Here is an 18665-nt window from a genome sequence, read left to right as displayed (position 1 = left end):
CCGTTGTCTCTGCCCCTGTCCCCACAGTCGATGGAGTCGCAGGTGGAGGAGTGGTACCGCGAGGTGGGAGAGTTGCAGGCGCAGACCGCGGCGCTGCCCCTGGAGCCGGCCAGCAAGGAGCTGGTGGGCGAGCGGCAGAACGCGGTGGGCGAGCGCCTGGTGCGCCTGCTCGAGCCCTTGCAGGAGCGCCGCCGCCTGCTGCTCGCCTCCAAGGAGCTGCACCAGGTGGCGCACGACCTCGACGACGAGCTGGTGAGGACCGGCGCGGGGACGGGGCGGGACCGGGGTAACCGGGAGGTGAGGGTTGCGCGGATGGGTCGGGTTAGGAGGCCACAGGGGAGCCGGCGAGCCAGCGGGGGAGTGGAGGTTGGGAGTGGGGGCGAGGCCGTGGGACCTTGGCGAGTTCAAGGGCGGAGCTGACTGGGAGACCTACCGACTGACACCGCGCTAGACCCAGTCACTCAATCCTTCCCTTACTCATTCACTCGTTCACTTATCCACGCATTTATTCATTCACCTTTTCCACCCTCACTTACTCTCATTCCTTGATTTATTCATGAAGCCATTTAGTTGTTCACTGACTCATCCTTTATTCCTTCCCTCGCTGATTTATTACTATCCATTTATTCGCTCGCCCCTCATTCATTCATTTTCGCACTTAGTCACTCACTTCCTCATTTGCTCATTCGTTCATTTACTCACGCATTTGCTCATTCACTTGATCGTTATGGGCCCAGCTCTGGGCTTGGATGATAACGCAGTCACGGGGGTGACCGAGACGGACCCCATTCCTGCCCATAGAGGGCTCAAGAGTCCAAGGGGGGGGGGGCGGGGAGACAGAGCTCTCTCCAGACAGTGACAATCCAGGGTGATTAGGGCTGTTATGAGGAAGTTAGGAGGCAGCTGGCCGAGGTCCAGAGTCAGGGAGGGTTTCCTAGAGGAGGGGATGCTGAGTGGAGACAGGAAGGACGAGTCCCAGTGAGCCCACTGAGGGAGCAGGAACGGAATTCCGGAAGCAAGACGTGCCTGCGCAGAGGACAGAGGTAAGCACGAACCTGGCTTGAGTGCATGCAGAGGGCAAAGCAGAGCGTGTCAAGAGAAGGGGCCAAAGATGTGACCAAGACTCTTTGGTGAGGAAGGGCCTTAGATACTGTGCCGGTGGCTTCCAGTTGAATTGGGATGCAGGGGTCCTTGGGTGCATTCTCCCCTTGACCTGCTCCCTGTATCCTCCCCAGGCATGGGTCCAGGAGCGACTGCCACTGGCCATGCAGACCGAGCGAGGCAGTGGTTTGCAGGCTGTCCAACAGTACATCAAAAAGAACCAGGTAAGCAGAGCCAGGGTGAGGGTGTGGGTTAGGACACATCTGGATATGAGAGAAAACAGGTCCAAGTGGTTAAGGCCCCAAAAAGGAAATTCGCTGGCTCTTGTGATGGGGAAGACTGTGATGGACAGCAGGTATAGATGCATCCAGGTACTTCCGTGATGTCACGGATCTCTCAACGCGGTGTGAGTGTGGGTGTGTGGGTGTATGTTTCTGTGGTAGCTTTGTTCTCAGGGCCAGCTCTTCTCCCCTGGTAGCGAAAGACCTCCAGCAGATTCAAGTGTACATCCCACCAGTAAAACTGAAGAGGATTTCTCTCTCTCAATATTTTCAGCAATAGTCCCAGGGATAAACTCTCCCTGGCCGAGCTTGAGTCCCATACCCATCCCCGAACTAATCATGGTGGCCAGGGATTTGTCTGCTCTGTTGGCCTGGTCTGGACTCAGGGCCCACTCTTGGAACCTGCAGGTGGAGTCAGCCTTAATCACCTGGGCTGAGATTGAGGCAAGGGGGTTCCTCAAAGGAAAGCCAGGGTCCCATGAGTAACAGTGAGAAGCATGGCTGTTGGGCAAGGACAAAGAAAAACAACAGTAGATGAGAACTCAAACCACCCACAGGGAGAAAGGACGAGATAATCAGTGGGAGAGCGCTGACTCCCCAGCTGATCAAGGTGGGGGTGCTTTTGAGCCCCCAAAGATCTCTCTGGATCTCTGTTCACTTCTCCGGGCCTTAGTTCCACATCTAAATTTTCAAATCACTTAGCCGAAGGACTCTTCAGTCAAAACAACTCAGTCAAAGCCTAGTGTAAGACACATAAAAGAGAAACACTACGACTACCGATAATAATTACACATGGATTAAAAGACTTACTGTGTGCCAAGTGCCGTCCTAGGGGGGTATGTTGGTTGTTTAATTTAATCCCCACAGTAACCCTAGCAGCTATTCTCATTACCCCCTTTACCAAAGAATATGAGTTGGGAGAATGGGCACTGAGAGATGGAGGGGAGGTGGGTTTACAAATTATTCTCAAAAGTTTGTGACCACGCTGCACAGATGGAGGGTTTTTTTAGATTTCGTTCTTCTTCTTCTTCTTTTTAAGTTTATTTATTTTGAGAGAGAGAGAGAGAGAGAGAGAGAGAGAGAGAGAGAGCGCGCTCATGAGCAGTGGAGGGGCAGGAAGAAGGGAGGGGAGAGACAATCCCAAGCAGGTTCCGCTTAGCATGGAGCCTGACTCTGGGCTCGATCCCACAACCACGAGATTACAGCCCGAGCTGACATCAAGAGTTGGACACTTGGGGCACCTGGGTGGCTCAGTCAGTTAAGCAGCCGACTTTGGCTCAGGTCATGATCTCACGGTCTGTGAGTTCAAGTCCCGTGTCGGGCTCTATGCTGACAGCTCAGAGCCTGGAGCCTGTTTCAGATTCTGTGTCTCCCTCTCTCTCACCCTCCCCCATTCATGCTCTGTCTCTCTCTGTCTCAAAAATAAATAAACGTTAATATATATATATATATATATATATATATATATATATATACACTCTCTAAAAAAAAAAAGAGTTGGACGCTTAGCCAACTGAGCCACCCAGGCGCCCCAGCTTTCGTGTCTCTGTTTCAATGAACACACTCTTGGCCGTTGACAGTGTTGAGGGCAAGCAGAACTGGCCTGTCCTTTTCACGGTTGAGGCAAGCAGTCAAGTGCACTTCGTGCTTAACGCTGGGGGAGCTCAACTGTGTGTGCACAAGAGTGCTGGACACTCAGGAGCTGTTGGACAAGTGATAGCAGTTGGTACTGATTGAGCACCTACTGCATACCAGGCACAGTTCTGAGTGCGCCATAGTAACAACCCCACAAAGTGGATGTTAGGGCCACCACCAGCCACGTGTAGTCGGCAAGTTCCTCAACACCACCCCACCCCCCCCCCCCCCCCCGCGCCGTGCCTCGGCTTCCCCATCTGTAAAGTGAGATAGAATGAAGTCAGACTCCTGGGACTGCCATGAGGGCCAGATGAGCTGCTACATCGTGCAGAGCGCTTGCTTGGCAAAGTGCCTGACAGCCAGGTAGCAGGCGCTCAGTGTCCACAAGTATTATCTCCGTTTGCAACTTGAGGAAACTGAGGCACAGAAGCCAAGGAGGGCACACGGCAAGTGCAGAGCTGCTTGAGGAGGAACCTTGGAGGGTGATGGAAGTGTTCCACATCCTGCCCTGGGTACACGGTGTACCCATGTGTAAAAAGATTTGCACACTTCACTGCCCGTGAGTTAGCCACTGCTCCTAAGCAACCTGATTCTCAGCCTGTTTCAACCATTAGAGGGTATCTGACACCACCAGGCAGCTTGGTTGAGAGCACAGTCTCTGGGGCCAGGGTCCTGTGCTCAAGTCCTGTCACCCCCTTACTAATTGCTTGTTTTCCCACCTGCAACATGGGGGTGTGAGTGAGCGAGTTACAGCAAACTGCTTCCGTGGTACCTGCCGCAAGGTGGAGGGCTATCTGCGGGGCGGGGGGGGGGGGGGGTGGGGGGGGTGGGGGGGAGGTTCTGATGCCCTCCGTGGGCTGTGCGCAAGCGGTCCTGCCGGGCCTCGGAAAGCCCCTCTCCACCCACACCCCCACCTCCCGCCCCCAGGGCCTGCGACGGGAGATCCAGGCGCACGGGCCGCGGCTGGAGGAGGTGCTGGAGCGCGCGGGCACGCTGGCCTCGCTGCGTAGCCCGGAGGCGGAGGCCGTGCGCCGAGGTCAGGAGCAGCTGCAGGGCGCCTGGGCCGGCCTGCGGGAGGCGGCGGAGCGGCGGCAGCAGGTGCTGGACGCCGCCTTCCAGGTGGAGCAGTACTACTTCGACGTGGCGGAGGTGGAGGCGTGGCTGGGCGAGCAGGAGCTGCTCATGATGAGTGAGGACAAGGGCAAGGTGCGCCCGGGCTGGGGGGTGCGGGGGACCTGGGGGCTCTGGAGCCCGGGGCCGGCCGCTGCCGCCTCATCGCGGGCGCCGTGTGCCCCCAGGACGAACAGAGCACCCTGCAGCTGCTCAAGAAGCACCTGCAGCTGGAGCAGGGCGTGGAGAACTACGAGGAAAGCATCGCGCAGCTGTCGCGCCAGTGCCGGGCGCTATTGGAGATGGGGCACCCGGACAGGTGGGCGGTCGGGGGCGGGGGGGGGGGGATTGGGGTCAGGCGGGGGCGGAGCCAGTTCTTAAGGAATGGCCCAGCAGGATCTGAAGCTTCGCTGGTGGAAATTGGGACACGGTCCCAAATTGGACATTGGGGTGGGAGGGGCCCTCACTGCCCCGAGCTGGAGCCCTCGGATTTCAGCACGTGGTTGGGGCCCCGGATGGAGGGGCAGTGCGCAGGGATGGTTGAGAGGGTGGGGCCAGGGGGTACTGGGATTTGAGTGTAGGGATGCCAGGTGATGCCTCAGACTGAGGAGAGAAGGAAGAGCCCAAGACAGGGAAGGGCCTTCTTTCCACCCAGTGTCTGGGAAGTGTCCAGAAGGACAGAAAACCCTGGAGTGCTGTGATTGGGTGTAGCCTGAGACCTCCTGGGTGGCCAGGTGTATGGCCTCCCTAAGGTCAGGAGTAGGGGCCATCTCTGGGAGGCCTGGACGAGGGTTGGGACCTGAGAGGGGGCCCAGGGTTAGACCTCTGCCCTCCTGAGCCAGGAGATGGACTGGAGGTGAGGTGCCTTGGCTGGGGACCCAAGTAGGGAGTCGGGAGCCCCGCCCGGGTCACTGGAGGGGCAGGGGGTGGGACCACAGAGAAGATGGGGGGGAGGGGGGAGGGGCAGTGAGCTTGTCAAGCTTAGGGAAGCGGTTTCCCCTGAGCGCTGAGATGCAAGTATTGGGTTCGCTGAATCCGAGTCTTGCAGAAAACAGAAGCCCCCGCGAAGGAGTCCGAGCAGGTGCTACTGTGGCCGAAGGTTCAGAGGAAACACAGCCCTGCCCTGAGAGGGGGGTGGCAGGGGGTCACAGCTCTGTCCTGAAGTCTCGGGGGGCTCCATCCCTGCCCCTCCGTGTCCCCCATCAGCGAGCAGATCAGCCGACGGCAGTCTCAGGTGGACCGCCTGTATGTGGCACTCAAGGAGCTGGGCGAAGAGCGCAGGGTGAGCCTGGAGCAGCAGTACTGGCTGTACCAGCTCAGCCGCCAGGTGGACGAGCTCGAGCACTGGATCGCGGAGAAGGAGGTGGTGGCCGGCTCCCCTGAGCTTGGCCAGGACTTTGAGCACGTCACGGTGAGCACCACCAGTCATAACATTAATACCCGCGGCGACCGCGTATGCTCCTACGGTTCTCTGGGCCTCAGCTTCCCCAGCTCGAATCCGAGGATGATCATAGCACCCACCTCTTGGCTCTTTTGTGAGCCCCAAGAATTTACCAGAATGTAAGGCACTTAGGACAATACCCAGCAAACATGGTGCCCAAGATGGCGTCAGTTACTGTCATCGGATTATTTTTCTTGCTGCTGTTATTGCTACAGAGCAAGTGCTCGATGAGCATTCGATCTTGCTTTTTCTCGTGACCGTCATCATCATCGTTACTATTATTACTCTTACACGGTACAAGGGGTGGAGGGGGCTTGTGTGTAAAGGGCCTTGGCCCATGCTGTGTTCCTGGTGGCAGGTGCTGCAGGAGAAATTCTCCGAGTTCGCCAGTGAGACGGGCACGGCAGGGCGGGAGCGGCTGGCGGCCGTGAACCAGATGGTGGACGAGCTGATTGAGTGCGGCCACACGGCGGCGGCCACCATGGCTGAGTGGAAGGACGGGCTGAACGAGGCCTGGGCCGAGCTGCTGGAGCTTATGGGCACAAGGGCTCAGCTGCTGGCCGCCTCTCGGGAGCTGCATAAGTTCTTCAGCGATGCCCGAGAGCTTCAGGGTCAGATCGAGGAGAAGCGAAGGCGACTGCCCCGTCTGACCGCCCCGCCTGAGCCGAGACCCAGCGCCAGCTCCATGCAGCGGACCCTGCGGGCCTTTGAGCATGACCTGCAGCTCCTCGTGTCCCAGGTGGGGCGCCGGTGGCCAAGAGGGGAGGTGGGAGGGCCTGGACAGCGTGGCCAAGGCATGTTGGGCTGCAGAGCAGGCGAAAGTCAGGCTGTAGAACAGATCGACATTAGACAGTAGAACGGATGAAAACAGACCACAGAACAGGGAGAAGCCAGATGATGGGGCAGGCAGAAAACCGCCTGATTGCTTGGTGCATAGAACTCAGGCAGTGTGGGGGGAAAGGTGGTACAGAATGGCTGATAGAAATCAGACAGTTTCTCCAATGGCAGGGGTTCTCCTAGAAACGGTGAAGGGAATCTTTTCCAAATCCACATGGAGAGCCTAAAGGAAATTTCAGAGGGTTAAGAGAAATTTGGCTCTGGGGCAGATAGAAATTTGATAGGTCTCGGATGGCATCCTATGATTCTTCTGCAAGAACTTTGATGGGAGTGGGTTTCATGGAAATGACAATGGAGCTGTTAGACTGTCAGACTGTTAGAAATCAAGCAGAGAAACTGATAGTGATTAGGCAGTGGATCTGATAGAAACATGGTGGTCACTCCAAAAGAAGTCAGGCGGCTGAACCAATAGGGAGTGAGTGGCCGGTCTGGTGAACTCACATGGCAGAGCCGATAGAAATTGAGTAGGAGACCCAATAGTAACTGAATAACCATTCTGAAGGAACTTGGGCGGTAGGTAGTGAGTCTGAAAAAAAAAAAAAAAAAACAACTGAGTGAAGAAAAAAATGGACAGTATGTCTACTCAACATCAGGGTGGAAAGAGGTTTCCTGAAGGAAATCAGATCGGTCTGTACTGAGGTAGAGGCAGACCCAGTGGAAGTAGGGCTCTCAGACCAAGAGAAATCAGGCAGCGGACTGAAAGAAACCTGGTCATAGGTCCAAAAGCAGTCAGAACGCAGGTGAGTCAGTGACAAACAGGCAGCAGACGTGAGTGAAACACGGTATGGGTCTAAAAAGCAATCGGAAAGTGGGCAACCCAAACAGAAATCAGGCAGCGGATAAGGGGGAGACCCAGTTGTGGGATCACAAGGGTGGCGGCTCATTACGCCTGGCCAGCCGAGGCGGGGCGGGGCCCGGATCCGGGGGGCGGGGCCTGGCTCCCGAGGAGGGCCGGCGCTGGAGCGGGCGTGCCCCGCAGGTACGGCAGCTGCAGGAGGGGGCAGCCCAGCTGCGGACGGTGTACGCGGGTGAGCACGCAGAGGCCATCGCCAGCCGGGAGCAGGAGGTGCTGCAGGGCTGGAAGGAGCTGCTGGCCGCCTGTGAAGACGCCCGCCTGCACGTCAGCTCCACGGCCGACGCGCTGCGATTCCACAGCCAGGCCCGTGACCTGCTCTCCTGGATGGACGGCATCGCCGGCCAGATTGGGGCAGCTGACAAGCCCAGGTGCCCCTCATCCCACCTCGGGCTCCCTACCTGCCTCTGGGCACCGCCCCCCTCCCCGCCGCAGCCCATCGGCAGTCCCCTTCCCTGAAGGAATCTCAATACCCAACTGCCAGGCGCTGGACGAAATGCTTCATGTGTGCTGTGACCCCTTGTCAGGCCTGGCCTTGGCGGCTCAGGGCATCCTCTTGCCTTCCGGCCTTCCCAGTTGCCCACTGCTGCCCTCCCTGTGTCACATCACGGAGTGGGCTGCAGCCAGGATAGGGAAAGCAAGGTGTGGGGCTGCATTTGCGGCTTAACCTAGTGGGTGGAGGGCACTGATTTATTGCTGACCTGACGCTTCAAAGTGAGCGGCCAACAGAAACCCATCCTGCGGCGATGGGGACCCAAGGGCTTTCCATCACTTGGCCCCAGAAGTTGCAGTCGCTGAAGAGGAGAGAAAGATCCCACGGGAGGTTTCAGGGACTAAACCTGCACTCCCATCTGTCAGCCCAGGAGCCCCAACCTGTCTGCGGGGGAGGCTGGGAAATGTAGTTCAGCAGCGTGTCCAGGAAGACAGGGATTTGGAGAGTGGTGACTCTGACTGTGAGGCCTTGCCTACGTTCATTTACTCAGCAAATATTTCTTGAATGCCTACTGTGCGTGGATGGTTAGCAAGACCAAGCTGCTTCCCTGATGCTGCTTACATTCTGAGCATAGAGGCAGGCAACAAATAAATTAAAAAGCACCTAATATTATTTCAGGTAGTAATAAGCGCTCGGAAGACAAAGCAAGGTAAGGGGATGAGGTGCTAGCTGGCAAGGCCTCTCTGAGGATGTGATGTTTGAATGGAGGCCTAAAGGAAGTGATGGTGAGTTGGGTAAAGTTTTGGGGAAGTGATGGTGAGTTGGGTAAAGGTTTTTTTTTTGGGGGGGGGGGGAAGAGTTTTCCAGGTGGAAGGATCAGCAAGTGCAAAGACCCCGAGGTAGGTTGTATTTTGAGGAGGAGCTAGACAATCATTATGGTTGGATGGAGTGAGTGGGGGTGGGGGAGAGTAGAGAGTGGTAGCAAATGAGCTGGGAGGGGCAATAGGGCATGGTGAGGAGTTTGCCTTTTTCCCTGAGTTGGGAGCCGTGGGAGACTTCACCGCAGGGGAGTGATGTGATGTGAGGTGCATTTGAGAAAGAGTACTCCAGATGCCTTGTGGGAAAAGGAGTACAGAGAACAGGGGTAGAAACAGGTGCACCAGCCAGGAGGCTGCTGCTATAATCCAGGTGAAAGATGATGGGGGCTTGGTTCAGTGTGATGGTTGTAGAGATGGGGAGAAGTTATTCATTTTAGGAATTTAAAAAAAATGTTTATTAGGAAAAATTTCAAATGTACACAGAAGTCGTGATAACAGTACAGTGAACCCCCATGCAGAGAATGAACACCCATCAACATTTGGCCCACCTTGTTTCATCTGTGTGCTCCCCAACTCCCCCTCCACCCCTTGCTGAGTTCTTTTAATACAAAATCTCAGAGGTGTCACAGCATTTCACAGTGTGTTGTTTTAAAGTTATAGATGTCTGGTCTGACTGATGAATTAGCTTCAGGGGCTGAGAGAAAAAGAGGAGTCATGGATGAATGGGTGAATTTACTGAGATGGAGAACTTCAGAGGAGGGCACTTTGGGGAAATAGATCATTCCAGACGTACTAAGTCTTAGGCAGGAATCATTATAATTCAGGATCTTCAGAAGTAAGTTTGGCTGTATTAAGTCTTACAAAGCTATGCTTGCTGACTGGGGGAACCTTCAGAAGTTTGGGATTTGTTTCGGCATAGGATAGCTGAGAACAGCACTGTCCAGTAGATACATAATGCAAGCCACAGATGTGAGCCACATATATAATATCAGTTTTTCTTGTAAACACATCAGAAAAGTACAGGGGTGTCTGGCTGTCTCAGGCAGTAGAGCACACAACCCTTGATCTCAAGGTTGTAAGTCTGAGCCCCAGGTTGGGTGTGGAGATTACTTTAAAAAAAATGTTTTTAACTCAATAAAAAAGTACAAAGAGGCAAGTGAAAATTAATTTTAGTGATTCATTTTACTAACCCAAATATATATCATTTCAACATGTAGTCAGTATTAAAATTATTGAGGAGCACCTGGCTGGCTCAGTCGGTAGAGCATGCGACTCTTGATCTCAGGGTCATGAGTTCGAGCCCCATGTTGGGGGGTAGAGCTTACTTTAAAAAAATTAAGAATATATTTTAATGTTTATTTATATTTGAGAGAGAGTGTGTGAGCAGGGGAGGGGCAGAGAGAGGGAGACACAGAATCTGAAGCAGGTTCCAGGCTCTGAGCTGTCAGCACAGAGCCCAATGTAGGACTTGAACTCACAAATTGTGAGATCATGATCTGAGCCAAAGTCAGGCGCTTAACCGAAATTGAGTTGCCCAGGCACCCCCAAAATATTTTTTTTAATAAATAAAATCATTGGGCTATTTTACAGTCTTCAGAATAGGATGTGTACTTTACACTTCAACACATCTCAATTCAGACCAGCCACATTTCAAGGGCTCACTTGCTACCCAGGTCTAGCGGCTGCCTGCCGTTTGGATAGCCCAGACTTGGAAAGTTCAGGTCATTGGCCAGTGGAGCCTTCAGTAGCTTAGCTTTAAAAAGTTAGAAAAATTAGATCTTGACGCCTGAGGTTAGAATCACCAGAATGTGCCATTTGAGCACCTTGGAAAAAGTTGGAGTCACTGAGTCAGTGAAGAGCCTGGCCCCTCAGCACCTGGCCTGACGAGGTGGGTGTCCTCAGATGCTACCAAACAGCTGGCTCAGGGATCTGGGTTCATCCGGGACTTGCATCTGCCATGGGGGCCTGGAGAGGCTATCTGAGGCTCAGATTCCCGCCCCCGACCACCGTAGGGACGTGTCGTCAGTGGAGGTGCTCATGAACTACCACCAGGGCCTGAAGACTGAGCTGGAGGCACGGGTGCCTGAGCTGACAGCCTGCCAGGAGCTGGGGCGCTCTCTGCTGCTCAACAAGAGTGCCATGGCTGACGAGGTGGGAAGGGGCGCGGGGGTGCCCCTCTGCCATCTGTGCCCGTTGGGGCAGGAACCTCCCTTGACGCCTCTCCTACCCACCCACCACTCCCAGATCCAGGCACAGCTGGACAAGCTGGGAACCAGGAAGGAGGAGGTGTCAGAGAAGTGGGACCGCCATTGGGAATGGCTGCAGCAGAGTGAGTGGGGGCCCACATGCATGGGGTTCAAGGGCACAGAGATTGGCATGTTTGGAAAGGCCCAGAGGGTGACCCAGCATGCTTTGTACACCATCACATGGGTGCCCAGCAGCAAACACGATGGCCTGGGGGGCGGCGGTGGACAAGAGGACTGTCTTGCCATTGAATCTCTGGTGGTGGACACCTAGGGGAGAAGCTGGTGCCCTCAGAAATACCCCCAGCCCCTCTCCTTCCTGCAGAGCCCAGAGTGGTCAGGGCTGGGATACAGGAAGCGGGAGGGTGTGGAGGGGGCGGGGTGGAGGGCCCACGGGTGCACCCTTCACCCTCACCCCCAATGTCTCCCCTCAGTGCTGGAAGTGCACCAATTTGCCCAGGAGGCAGTGGTGGCCGATGCCTGGCTGACAGCCCAAGAGCCGCTCCTGCAGAGCCGGGAGCTGGGCAGCAGCGTGGATGAGGTGGAACAGCTTATCCGGCGACACGAGGCCTTCCGCAAAGCGGCTGCAGCCTGGGAAGAAAGGTTCAGCTCTCTGCGGCGCCTGACCACGGTCAGCACCCGAGATCCTGCCCACCCCCCACCCCCCATCCCCATCCATCTGTATGAGACAGACATACCGGGACTGGAACTTGGTACTCCGTGCTGGGTTGAGTGAGGGCTGAGACAGACCCTCACTGGGCTCCCAGTCCGGTGGGGGAGAGGAAGGGGACAGACCTGTCACCAGACAGTGACAGCCCAGGGCTGGGATGGGAGAAACACAAGGTGCTGTGGGAGCCCGGAGCACTTGTCCTGGCGTAGGGGGAGGCCTATCTGAGTGAGACTTGAAGAATGAGGAGAGACCCTTGTTTCAATGCCCTGGGTTAGGGGACATTCAGGAAGGAGGCAGTGAGGGTCAGAAAGTCACCTAGAGAAAGTGATTATTTAGCCGACTCTTAACACTAGATGTTTGCCAAGGAAGAAAGGAATTAAGTTCCTGGCAGGGAGAGAACATGGACGCAGGCCTGCACCACCTTGCCTTGTCAGTAATAGAAAATGTTAAACTGCATGGTGTGGGAGACAACCCAGAGGCGTCTTCCCAGGCCGCCCACCCCCACGCCCCTTTACGTGACCTTGGCCCCTCCGTTCCAGATAGAGAAACTCAAGGCGGAACAGAGCAAGCAGCCCCCGACGCCCCTGCTGGGGCGCAAGTTCTTCGGAGACCCCACGGAACTGGCGGCCAAGGCAGCGCCCCTTCTGCGGCCAGGGGGCTACGAGCGGGGCTTGGAGCCCCTGGCTCGTCGGGCCTCGGACACACTGTCCGCAGAGGTGCGGACCCGGGTGGGGTACGTGCGCCAGGAGCTCAAGCCCGAGCGCCTCCAGCCGCGCATCGACCGGCTGCCGGAGATCCCGGGGAGGGTGGAGACTCCAGCCCCGCCGGCCGCACTCGAGGATGCGGCGGAGACCCCCGGGGCCCTCGCGGCGGCGGAGCAGGTCCGGCCGCGCCCTGAGCGCCAGGAGTCAGCTGATCGCGCCGAGGAGCTGCCCAGGAGGCGGCGACCGGAGCGTCACGAATCGGCCGATCAACCCGAGGAGGCTGCGCGGAGGCGACGGCCAGAGCGGCAGGAGTCCGCGGACCACGAGGCGGCACACAGCCTCACCCTGGGCCGCTATGAGCAGATGGAGCGGCGGCGCGAGCGACGCGAGCGGCGGTTGGAGAGACAGGAGTCCAGCGAACAGGAGATGCCTACCAGAGGAGAGCTGGCCAAGGGGTGAGGCCCTCAGGTGCCCAGGGAATGAGGGAGCGGGGACACGGAGAGCTCCTGGAGCCACGCGGGCCCGTGGGGAGGGCTGCTGGGGCTCAGAACTGCTTACTGCCCTGGTACCCATTTTGCAGAGGTGCAAACAGGCTGAAGGAGAGGAGGAGAGGTGCCCATGGTCCCACAGTGGCAGTTCTGTTGGAGGAAAGGACTTAGCTACTGAGTTCTGGCCCCTGCCTAGGTGGCCCAGGCAGGGATTTTGTCCTCCCTGCACCTCAGTTTCTCTACTGGGCTAATGGTGAAACCATCTTCTAACGCTTCATCACATCACAGTCTTTCTCCGCCATTTAAACTGGGGGCTACTGTCATCTCCATTTTATGGATGGGGCAACTGAGGCTCAGAGAGGGCAAGTGGATCAGTTTGGATGAAGCAGGACTGGAACCCAGGCCTTTCAGAGTCCAGTGTTAACCAGAGCATGATGGGCAGATTGATCTTATCAGCTGTATCCCCACTAAGAGACCATTGGTCAAATATGTTTTGGAGACAATGACTTCTTGACTCCTTTTTAATTTTGCATATCATGAACGTTTGCTGAGTTCCCATTCTGTATATGGTATGTGCTAGAGAGAGCAGTGGCCATACCAGCCTCAGCCCTGTTTGGGTGGAGATCCCAGTCCAGCGGGGGAAACAATGGATAGTAATGACCCAAAATGACCAAAGAAGTCTGAGGGGCTTGGGGTCTCAGGGGGTGGGTGGGGAAAAAAGGCAGCATAATGTCCAAAGGCTTGAAGGCACCAGTTTGGATTTTTCTCTGGCTAAAACTCAAAGGAGAGGTTCTGTCCTCCAGCAGACATGTTCCAAGTACCTATGGTGTACAAGGCAAGCATCTGAGAGAGGTAGCTGAAGAAGTGAACAGGGGCCTGGCATCTCAGGCTAAGAGGTGGAGGCTCCTCCCCCCAAAACCAAGCTGGTCCCTGGGAGAGCGCGTCCCCAGTTCCATTGGGTCTTTCGGCCTCCCCCTCCCAGGAAGGCCACCCTGGCTGACATTGTGGAGCAGCTGCAGGAGAAAGAAGCAGGCCCGGGGCTCCCTGTTGGGGTAAGTTGAGCCTCAGGATGGGTGGGGGTATGGGGAACCCTCTCCTCCCAGCAGGAGTCAGAAACACCAATGCCTAGCCCTGCTTCCCGCCTCCCCCTCCCCATCTGAACCCTGCAGAGATTCTCACGGGGTGATGGAAAGGGCCCCCAGATGCCTCCCACAAACTGAAAATCTCTCCTTAAGAAAGATAAGGCCACCAACCTAAGGAGACTCCCACTCCCCTCTACACACAGGCAGACTCCACACTCTTCCCACATCTGTCCTAGACTTTCTCTAGCCCGGTGGGGGGTTCACATATCCTCACAGACAGCCACACACACACAGAAGTCCCAGATTCCTCCTACAGACAGCCGGGACATCAACGTGCCTGCACACCCACCTCCAAAGGGCTAGCGCTTTCCTCCCTAAGATCGAGAGCGATTACAAACCCAGGAGTCCTGACAGTCTCACTCCCGACACCGATGGGGCCCCTAAAAGTTGGGTCTCCAGCCCTGAGGCCCTCCCATACTCGCCTCCAAGACAGATGGGACCCCCCAGACTCGTGAGTCCCCCAGGCAGATGGCTCCAACACCCCCCCTATGGACAGCACCCCTCTTCCCCCTCCCTCCACACAGCCGTCGCTGCCTCAGCCTCGTGAGCTTCCCCCAGGCCGCCTGCCCAACGGGCTTGAGCCGCCCGAGCGGACACCTCGGCCGGACCGGCCGCGGGCGCGGGACCGGCCCAAGCCGCGACGGCGGCCGCGGCCCAGAGAGGGTGGTGAGGGCGGGGGAAGCCGGCGCTCGCGCTCCGCCCCGGCCCAGGGCGGCTCCGCCCCCGCGCCTCCGCCACCGCCCACTCACACAGTGCAGCACGAGGGCTTCCTGCTGCGCAAGCGCGAGCTCGACGCTAACCGCAAGTCGTCCAACCGGTGAGCGTGTGGGCGGGGTTTTGGAAGGCGGGTCCCAAGCTCAGAGTGTCCAATAAATGAATAGATGGGCCTGGGGGTGGTACTAAACTTCCTGGAGTCCTACGGGTGGCGGGGGCAGGCGGGGCCTGAAGAGGGGCGGGGCTCCAAGGACTCGAATCTTTGAATTGGAGGAACGGGACTTAGTGTTTAGTTCGGTGGCCAAGGGGGTGGAGCTTAGGTGGGGAGCTGGACCGTAAAGGAAGAAAATATTAAAAATGTAAATAAATTGCCACCCAAACTCATAGCAACCAACTCAGGAGCTAACTATAGAGCTAATGGCAAATTGGATTTGGGGTCTAGTCTACAGGGTTCTAATGGTTTGTAAGGTGAAGCTTGGAGAGGTCATCCAACCTCTCAATGAATGGGGTGGATCCATCCTCGAAGTTTCAAATTGTTGCCGGGGTGGATGGAGAGGTCTGAAAAGGGATAGAGCCCAAGCTCTGAGGTCTGAGGTAGGGGGCACGTGCAGATGTCTAAATAGCGACTTACTCTTGGAGTTCAGCTCATGTTTGTCCAACCCTTTTTTTGTCCAACTGTGAGGCAGAATCTGGGGAGAGGTGGCCAGCGAGCAGAGTGAGGCCTAGACCCAAGATGTGAAAAGGGCAAAACAGGTTGAGGTTTTGCCTTGAGGCAGTCTTTTTTCCTCGTAGTGAGGCCAAGGTGGGAATAAAGGGGCACCTTCTGTGTATTTCACTCAAGAGACTTCCTTCTCCTTTGAGGCTTTGGCCGAATAGGAGATAGGCATTTCTCATACCAGACACAAGACACAGAGATCTCCTTTCAGGGGATTCCATGGTGGGTGAAGGAGTCCGCAAGGAACACGCCCAAGCAAAGGCTTATGGAGAAGACAGCTTAAGTCTTGCCTTCAGGAAATTCAGTATGGGAGGGGATATGTAAGGGCAGGCCCAGCAGGGGTCAGCATAAGGCTTGGAACTGAGAGTCTTAGAGTCTCCCCTCAGCTCAGGAACATCCATAAGGAAGAGCACCCCAGACACACGGCCCAGCTAAGGCAAAGGCCCAAGAAGAAGGAAGGCTCAGGTGTTTTCAGCCATGAAAGGTATTAATGAAGAGTTCCCAGGCAGAGTGCTGTGACTCTGCCTTGAGCCCCATATCATCACCCCAGGTCTTGGGTGAGCCTGTACTGCGTTCTCAGCAAGGGGGAGCTGGGCTTCTACAAGGACGCCAAGGGTCCGGCGTCTGGGGGCACACACGGCGGGGAGCCACTGCTCAGCCTGCACAAGGCCACCAGCGAGGTGGCTAGTGACTACAAGAAAAAGAAGCACGTCTTCAAGCTCCAGTGAGCCCCCCAATGGGCAAGGGGGAGGGATCCAAGGCCTGACTCCCCTCCTCCCCCCCGGCAATACCCTGCTTCCCTGGAGGATAGTTGGTGGATGGGTGGGCGGGGCCCCTGCTCCAGATTCCCCAAGTTCTGTGTCCCCCTCCTACAGGACCCAGGATGGCAGCGAGTTTTTGCTCCAGGCTAAAGATGAGGTGAGATCTGGTCCTTTCTCTCCCCTCTCTGGACCTCAGGAGCAACCTGGCTGGCTGGTTTCTGGCCCAGAGTGATGCAACTGTGAGCCAGAAACACAAGCCAGAGTCACCAGGCTATGATGGGAAAGCCTATTGACAGTGAGAGCCCAGAGGAAGTTCCTAACCTAAGGAGGGGGGGGGGGGAGGGGAGGCAGGGACCTGGAGGGCTGCCTGGAAGCCCCAGGACAAAGTCCAACCTCCTTGCCTTGGCCCCTGAAGCACCACTGGAAAGATAAAAGATGGGAGTTAGTGAAAAAATGGGATGATACAGGCAGAGAAGAACCAGAGGTGCAGAAATACAAAGCATTAACTGAGCTGGTGGAGGGTTCAAGGAGGAAGGATCCCAGAAAGGTTCCCAGGGGTTGGATCTCACAGAGCATTGTGGGCCATTTGGAGGGGGTTGGAGTTTGTCCGAAGGGCATTGGGAAGCCATGGCAGAGTTTGAGCAAGATTGGGGGGGGGGGGGGGGTAGAGGTTACAGTGATGTCTAAGAAAGATCCTTTGGCAACAATGTGCAGGGTAGACTGGCGAGAGGGAGAGAGGAGGTGTGGAGCCCAGGAGGCAACCAGGACAGGCACCCACATGTGAGGGCACAAGGCTGGCCCCCAGCCGGACTGTGGGGAGGGGAGGAGGGGGTGGAAGAGAGTGAACAATGGGACTGAGGCTAAGGGGAGAGGTCAGGGGAGGAGCAGGCATGGAGGTGGTTTAAAGAGATGTTGAAAATAATGCTCATCATCTCATTCATTCTTACCAGAGGCTCTGGGGTAGGCCTGTATTCTCTCCCTGCCAATTTGCTTTTAACATGGAGATGAAAACAGTTTTCCATTCTAGGGTTCTTATGAGAACTAAGTTGATACTTATAGAGTACTTACATGGCCTGGTAAAGGTCAGTGCTCTATAAATGTCGCTGATGTTATCATTGTTTGTGTTGTTGTTTATCTCTATAGTGGGTGTTAGATATAATCCTATTGCATAGGATTAAGTGAATTAATCCACAGAAGCACTTACAACAGAGCCTGGCACATCTTGAAGTGCTATGCGACGGTTTGCATTATTGTTATCACCCCCATTTAATAGACTGGAAAACGGAAGTTCAGAGGGCAGTCCGATTCCAGGCTCATCTATTACTCAGTCTGCCTTCTTCCAAATCCGGACTCTGTGCCCTGTCTCTCTCCCCCAGGAGGAGATGAACGGCTGGCTGGAGGCTGTGGCCGCTTCAGTGGGAGAACACGCCGAGATCGCCCGCTGGGGGCAGACACTACCTACCACGTCCTCCACGGATGAGGGCAACCCCAAGCGGGAGGCAGGGGAGCGCAGGGCCAGCGGGCGCCGGAAGTGACTTCCCACCCCCTGGGCCTGACCCATCCCCGCCCCTTCTCTCCGCACTGTGGGCACAAAGACACTTTCTCTTCCGCAGGGGCGGGAGCCCCTAGTTCCACCAACACTGCGGACGCGCCAAGATGGGCACTGGAAAGGAGGGGACTTCTGCACTCCAGGAAGTGGTGGGGGGATTGCTGCCCCTATAGCCATATCTCGGCCCCTTCCTGCTCGCCACCCCACCCCAGGTGCTGGGGCTCCATTATTTTTATGCAATAACTGAGTTGGGAGGGGCGGGTAAGGGGCCAGTTGAGCCAAGCCCCCTGCCCCGATCCCCAGATCCTGCCCCAAGAAGCTGGGGTGGTAGGGGCGATAATTCCTGCCCCCCTCTCCGCCCTAGGGATGGGCATGGGGCCGCTGGTGAGGTCCCCTGGACCATCCAGGGTGCTAGGGGGTGGGGAGGGGACGTCTCCTCCCCGCCTTTACCTCACTTCCAATGCTGCCTTGATCTCTGTCTGGGAAGGAGGAGTGAAGGGGCCTTAGCCCCTGCACTCCGCCGTCTCAGAGCCATGCGGTTAATTCCTGACTTAGTTTATTTTTGCAAAACGTCGACCTCCTCCTCCCCCGCCCCGCATCCGCGAAGGCTTTTAATGGGAGGGGCGTCAAAGCTCAAAACTGTCTTCCTCTCTCCTCCCCCCTCCAGCTGTAAATGCCGCTACGTGAGGGGAGGGGCGAGGGGAAGCCCTCCCCCCTGCATGCTTCTGGCAGAAGCACCTCCCTAGGGAGTGGGGGAACCGGGTTGTGGGCAGCCCCCATAGCCACCTGGAGGAGCCGCTGGGGCCCAGGGGTGTGGGGCGGTGTGGCAGGCGCACACTGTATGTACCTATAATAAATACTTTGGCTTTGACGGTCTATGCTGGTTTGTTCGCGTTTCATGGGCTGCGCCTGAGAGGGGGGGCGGGGGGAGGGGAATGGAGGGGGGCGCGGGGAGAGACTGTGGCTGCAGAGAACATTTAGATGTCCCCTTGATGTGAACTAACTTCGGGGTCTAAACACACGTCCCCGACGAAGCACCTAGATTCCATTCTTAAAATGAGAACCATTCCTAGAGGAATGTTTTGCTAGCCCTTGTAACTAAACTTCCCC

At 56.4% G+C, this 18665-nt stretch overlaps 1 protein-coding gene across 2 annotated transcripts in view; it reads left to right on the top strand.

Moving 5' to 3' along the window:
* Nucleotides 1–18431, top strand: part of SPTBN4 (spectrin beta, non-erythrocytic 4) — a 77883-nt gene extending 59452 nt beyond the window's left edge. Inside the window, exons 21-36 of one of the 2 annotated variants that reach the window (XM_023246182.2) lie at nt 28–252; nt 1236–1325; nt 3945–4223; nt 4316–4446; nt 5334–5538; nt 5927–6307; nt 7445–7689; nt 10582–10720; nt 10814–10898; nt 11247–11443; nt 12022–12641; nt 13657–13726; nt 14341–14633; nt 15796–15969; nt 16121–16163; nt 17383–18431. In XM_023246182.2, coding sequence (XP_023101950.2) covers nt 28–252; nt 1236–1325; nt 3945–4223; nt 4316–4446; nt 5334–5538; nt 5927–6307; nt 7445–7689; nt 10582–10720; nt 10814–10898; nt 11247–11443; nt 12022–12641; nt 13657–13726; nt 14341–14633; nt 15796–15969; nt 16121–16163; nt 17383–17541 — 3336 coding nt within the window. In that variant the 3' untranslated portion in view covers nt 17542–18431. The remainder of the gene's footprint in view (nt 1–27; nt 253–1235; nt 1326–3944; nt 4224–4315; nt 4447–5333; nt 5539–5926; nt 6308–7444; nt 7690–10581; nt 10721–10813; nt 10899–11246; nt 11444–12021; nt 12642–13656; nt 13727–14340; nt 14634–15795; nt 15970–16120; nt 16164–17382) is intronic. The other variant, XR_006590313.1, reaches the window with a different exon arrangement.
* The last annotated feature ends 234 nt before the right edge of the window (nt 18432–18665 follow it).

This window comes from Felis catus, chromosome E2, assembly GCF_018350175.1.
Source record: "Felis catus isolate Fca126 chromosome E2, F.catus_Fca126_mat1.0, whole genome shotgun sequence".
Lineage (NCBI taxonomy): Eukaryota > Metazoa > Chordata > Mammalia > Carnivora > Felidae > Felis > Felis catus.
Note: the sequence above shows the minus strand (reverse complement) of the source record. Positions and strands in the feature narration are given on the sequence as shown.